Source organism: Monopterus albus, unplaced genomic scaffold (assembly GCF_001952655.1).
Source record: "Monopterus albus unplaced genomic scaffold, M_albus_1.0 scaffold45.1, whole genome shotgun sequence".
Lineage (NCBI taxonomy): Eukaryota > Metazoa > Chordata > Actinopteri > Synbranchiformes > Synbranchidae > Monopterus > Monopterus albus.
The window spans coordinates 736,517-742,302 of NW_018127925.1; the positions used below are offsets into that span (position 1 = coordinate 736,517).

Below are 5,786 nucleotides of genomic sequence, written 5' to 3' on the forward strand. Positions count from 1 at the left end.
AACTGTATGCGATGCAAATAGTGTGTCGCTGTCCCTCTATATATCACAAATAACATGCTTTCAAACACTCTGATTATATGATCTGCCTTGCCATAATCTGGATTATGTATAAAATGTAGTTCTGTAACGTGTTTAGGCTCGCAGATTAACCATAAAACCCAGTTAAAAAGTTATTCGGTGAGGCAAACAGTACGCCTGCCTCAAGGCAGAGGGCGCTAGTGAGCCCACAGATTCTTGTGCTACCTACAATCTTCTTCATGCTTGTTTATATTATTTCCTTTGCAATCCGCCTTATCAAAATGGAAGATTACATTTCCAAGCTGAGAAAATTCATAAATCTGGACTTTCAATCAAAACATTTTTGACAGTCTGGACATTTTTGTCCAGAAGGATCTTCTTTATTGAAAACATTTGTTTTAATATTGGATTCGAACGGTAAAAGGGTTTGTAATACATACCAGCTGACAAATGGATTTCGTGTACAAGTAAAGGTAAGACCATAAACTTTTATTATTTCTAGTTAGAAATAAGGTCAACTGGAATAAATTTTAACCTCAAATTAAATATGGGTCACGTTTGTGTGAAGAATGCTGATATGAGTTATAAAACATAACGCATTGTCTGTTAACAGACCATTTGTTAACGGTTCATTTGTATTTGTAAATCTGACTGTAAAGGAGTCAGTGCCTCACCAGCTGTCAACCTCACCGCACGTCACTGATCTGAGGCTAGGGTTGGAGGCTGCCTTGAGCCAGGATACTCTGCAGAATGGAGAGAGGGTCGGGAGTGGCTTACTGTCAACACAGATGGGTCTCTTCACTCTACAGCTTGCTCTGACGTTACAGATTTATGTCCACTATTATGTGGACTATTAAATATCAGATCTCTCTCATCTAAATCTCTGTTAGTGAATGATTTGATAAGTGAACATCACATTGACTTATTGTGTCTTACTGAAACATGGTTACAGCAGGAAGAATATGTCAGCCTAAATGAATCCACTCCACCTAGTCACAGTAACTGTCACATCCCTCGAAACACAGGAAGGGGTGGAGGTGTGGCAGCGATGTTTGACACAAGCCTATTAATCAACCCTAGACCTAAACATAGTTATAACTCATTTGAAAGTCTCACCCTGAGTCTCTCACACCCAAACTGGAAAACTCAAAAGCCTGTTCTGTTTGTTATTGTATACCGTCCACCTGCTCCTTATTCAGAGTTTTTAAGTAAATTCTCAGACTTTCTGTCTGATTTAGTGCTTAGTACAGATAAAATAATCATAGTAGGCGACTGTAATATTCATGTAGATGCCGACAGTGACAGCCTCAACAATGCATTCTGTTCATTATTAGACTCAGTTGGCTTCTCTCAAACTGTAAATAAACCCACTCACTGTTTTAATCACACTCTTGATCTGGTTCTGACATATGGCATCAAAACTGAACACTTAATAGTTTTTCCCCATAACCCTCTTCTGTCTGACCATTTTCTAATAACTTTTGAATTTCCATTAATGGATTATACTCTATGTGGGAAACAATTCCACTACAGCAGATGTCCATCTGGCAATGCTGTTACCAAGTTTAAGGAAATAATTCCATCTTTATCTACTTCAGTGCCGTTTGCCAACACAGTGGAAGGAGGCCACCTTAACTTTACTCCCACACAAATCGATAATCTTGTTGATACTACTGCAGCCTTCCTGCGTAATACACTTATACCATTGCCCCTCTGAAAAGGAAGGCAGTGAAACAGAGAAGGCTAGCCCCATGGTACAGCTCGCAGCTCTGCTCCCTAAAGCAGGCATCACAAAAAATGGAAAGGAGGTGGCGCTCCACTAAGTCAGAAGAGTTTTCTATAGCCTGGAAAGATAGTTTAATAACATATAAGAAAGCCCTTCATAGTGCCAGAACCACATTTTATTCATCACTGATTGAGGAAAATAAGAACAACCCCAGGTTTCTTTTCAGCACTGTAGCCAGGCTGACAAAGAGCCACAGTGCTGTTGAGCTTAACATTCCCTTAGATCTCAGCAGCAATGACTTCATGAGCTTCTTTACAAATAAAATCACAACTATTAGAGAAAAAATTGATCGGACCACTTTCACAGCTCTCGTAGATGTGCCATCTACTACAATGGCTTTAGAAACATCTGTAAGACCTAATTTATACTTGGACTACTTCTCCCCTATAGACCTCAACAATTGCTTCATCTAAATCATCAACATGGCTCCTGGACCCCATCCCAACCAGGCTGCTCAAAGACGTCTTTCCCCTAATCAACACATCCATACTAGATCTGATTAACCTCTCTCTATTAACAAGTTATGTTCCACAGGCTTTTAAACTTGCAGTAATTAAACCTCTACTCAAAAAGCCTACTCTTGACCCAGGTGCCCTAGCTAATTATAGACCAATATCCAATCTCCCATTTATTTCCAAAATCCTTGAAAAAGCTGTTGCAAAGCAGTTATGTGACCACTTGCACAAGAATGATTTGAGGATTTTCAGTCAGGATTTAGAGTCCATCATAGTACAGAAACCGCATTGGTGAAAGTCACCAATGAAATGTCCACACAAGAAAGGTGTTCCATCAGGGGTTGGTTCGCACAAGTATATAAAGACAAACACACACGCACACACCACATGTCAGGAATCGGCGCGTTATGCTGCCAAAAATGTTGAGGGTGAACTCAATTAAAAGGCCAGACAAGGAAATGTAAAACAAAACCGTCTCTTTAATAAGAGAACTAACGCTAAACAAAACCATACAAGACACGGTGAAACACAAAAATCACAGGTCGGTATAAACAGTCCGAGATCAGAGCCAGCAAACACATACAGCAGAGGAATCCAAATACGTAGTCCAAAGGGAAGTCCGATAATTATACACAGTGACAGTCTGAAGCAAGAGGGCAAGGCAGAACAGAATAGTCAGAGGAACAAGCCGGGTCAAAAACACAAAGTACCAAAACCGAAAAATGCTGGAGAGTGAGAGGTGGCGTCTAGAACAATCTGGCTGGGATTGGTGGGTGAAGGCTGCTTATGATGCGGTGCAAACTATAATGAGCAGGTGAAACTAATGCGGGTGATGAAGAAAGTAAAAAGACCAAAACTGTGGTGAAACAAAACAGGACGTAGCATCAAAATAAAAGCCTGACAGGAAGCAACACAGAACCGAATCATGACACCACACCTCTCTCTCCCTATGCTTCTATATGCCCCCATTACACATTACTAACTTTGTTTCTCCTCTCTCCCGTAGTGTGTCCTCTCTCTCTCTCCCTGTAACTTTCTGCAGGTTGCCCTGGAGCTCTATATCTCTGACGAGCAGTCACCGGCCACATCGACCTGATCAGTGTTTGATTGTTGTGTCTTGTTGCTTTTCTTCTTTTGTCTCTCCTCTATCCACTCACCCCAACCGGTCGAGGCAGAAGGCCGCCCACCAAGAGCCGGGGTCTGTCGGAGGTTTCTTCCGTTAAAGGGAGTTTTTCCTCCCCACTGTCGCCAAGTGCTTGCTCAAGGGGGATTTGTTGGGTTTTCCCTATGTAATAATATTGATAACAGTAAGGTCTAGACCTTACTTTGTAAAGTGTCCTGAGATGACTTTTGTTATGATTTGGCACTATACAAATAAAATTTGATTTGATAACCTACCCAAGAGAGGCTCCATATCAACTCTGCATTCATTAATGACATAAAAGCAAAGTTGGTTAAAAAAACTATGACAAAATAAGCAAAAGCAAATTTGTAAAGTAAAGTTCAAATTTATTCTATAAATGTTGCTGCAAGAAATAGCCTCAAAGGCTTCATAATAGGCCCACTGGTTTATTCACATAGCCTACAGTAGTACTATACTCTTCCCACAGTAAAATAAATGTGTTAGCTTTCTCTATTTACATAGCCATGCCAAGTTAAAAGTACAATGAGCAGACCTATAGCTGCACTGGGCAACACACATCAGAAAAGTGCAAAAAGATTTGTGAGGTTATGTAAAGTAGGATCAGAAAAAAAAGTCCCCACCACGACCTCTTAGTGGGCTCCATAGTTGCTAGTTAGTGTGCTACAACTTTTTAAAGGTCATATTGCTTTACAGTTTTGCAAAATGTTACTTTTAAAGTTTTGCCAAAATACATATTAGCAGTTCCCATTTGTAATGTACTCATGGACATACAGACAGCTACCACTGGATTATTTGGAGATTTAAAAGACTAAAAAATGTGATAATTCTCAGGCATGTTCTGGAGTTAAAAGGACAGTCTATGATTTCTAAAAGGGTTTATGGATGTTTACTTGCATTGAAATATAGTCTATAATGTCCTCTGGAAGAGTGAGTCATACTTATTCTAAAAGTACATGTGCCATGTCTGCATGATCATCATTTACAGACAGAGGTGCATAACTGTTAAGCTAATTACAGGCACCGGTGATGCTGGTTGCTTTTGTCCACTATCAACTTGAAGTTTTTGCAAAATCTTGTCCATGTCTCAATTCACTGGCATAAAAAATATAAAAACTCTGAGTATAAATTAGACTGGTCTGAGGCTGCATATGACCTGAATCTTATACCTACTGAAAATTAAAAAAAACACAAAACCCGGAGTGTCATGTATGTGAGTAGTACTGTACCTGTATGAGGTGGTGTTGTAGATTCTACAGGCTCCTATGCCTCCACACCTTTTCTGACCCCATTTTAGGCATGTGGTGTCAATGATTGCTCCGAAATAGATGGGTGCAGGAATCCCTGCTGCAGGACCATGAACATTTTTACAATCAGAGCCTTCAGAATAAACTCACTCAGAAATGTTGATAAATACAAACACTTGGAGTGTATCTGATAGTTCAAGTGAGAGAAACATTTAGAGCAATGGCAAAAGTCTCCAGGCAGATTTAAAATCGGGATAACAAATGCTTGCACCTTACAGAATTTACAAGGAGACTTACCAAGGGTACGTGTTGCCAAAGCATGGAAACCCAAGGCCAAAGATTTCAGCTGTGGTTTAATACACCTGCATCAAGAAAAATTGTATACGTTATTCAGGAAACATCATCAGAAACTGGACAGACCCTGTCAGTTATATCTAAAGCACAAAACATTACACAGTCATAGCCTGTTAACTCATTTTCCTTTCTTAACCATAAGTGAAAAACTGAGAAATCTCAAGTTTAGACAAACAAATGTGCACATAAAATGTAAAAAAATGGACGTTCCATAAAATAAAAACTAATGTTTTGTTTTGTTAAGGTAGGAAGCACATTCAGTATGTTTGTTAGAACCTATGGACACGTACATCATGTCTAAAAAACTAAAAAAAAATCTACCTAAAAGGGGAATATCGTAATTTCCTTGTAACTTTCTCATCTCACAACTGACGTCTCTGAAGATGAACATTAACATTACGCGACATGGTTAACAAGGAAAAACACTGCACAAAGTCATTTCATTCCTGCCAGGCCGCTGAGTTCCAGAATCAGCTCACGTGGCTTTAGGAATGTCTGTATGTGTGTTCATGTGTACATGTGCATAGATGTAATTCCTTTAACATTCTCTCAATGAAAATCAGCATGTTATCTTGCATCTGTGGAAGGTCTCATCAGTAAGGCCAGTAGGAGCCAGCAGAGGGTGCTCTGGTGCAGAATATCACTGGGTCACAGTAGCTAGGCCACATGTATACATAGCAATACCTATGGTGAAATACCATATTATTGGTGTTTTAATGACAAGATTATGATTTTTCATTTCTTTATAACATAGCCATTTTATGTGTGTGAGTCAGACTGGTTGT

At 39.5% G+C, this 5,786-nt stretch overlaps 1 protein-coding gene across 3 annotated transcripts in view; it reads right to left on the reverse strand.

Annotated features, from left to right (window-relative positions):
* The window catches only part of slco1c1 (solute carrier organic anion transporter family, member 1C1), a 33,138-nt gene that overhangs the window by 3,256 nt on the left and 24,096 nt on the right, over positions 1 to 5,786 (reverse strand). For all 3 annotated transcript variants that reach the window (XM_020600155.1, XM_020600156.1, XM_020600157.1), the window contains 2 exons: positions 4,945 to 5,009; positions 4,630 to 4,747 (listed from right to left, as the gene is read on the reverse strand). In XM_020600155.1, the coding sequence (XP_020455811.1) occupies positions 4,630 to 4,747; positions 4,945 to 5,009 (183 nt within the window). The remainder of the gene's footprint in view (positions 1 to 4,629; positions 4,748 to 4,944; positions 5,010 to 5,786) is intronic.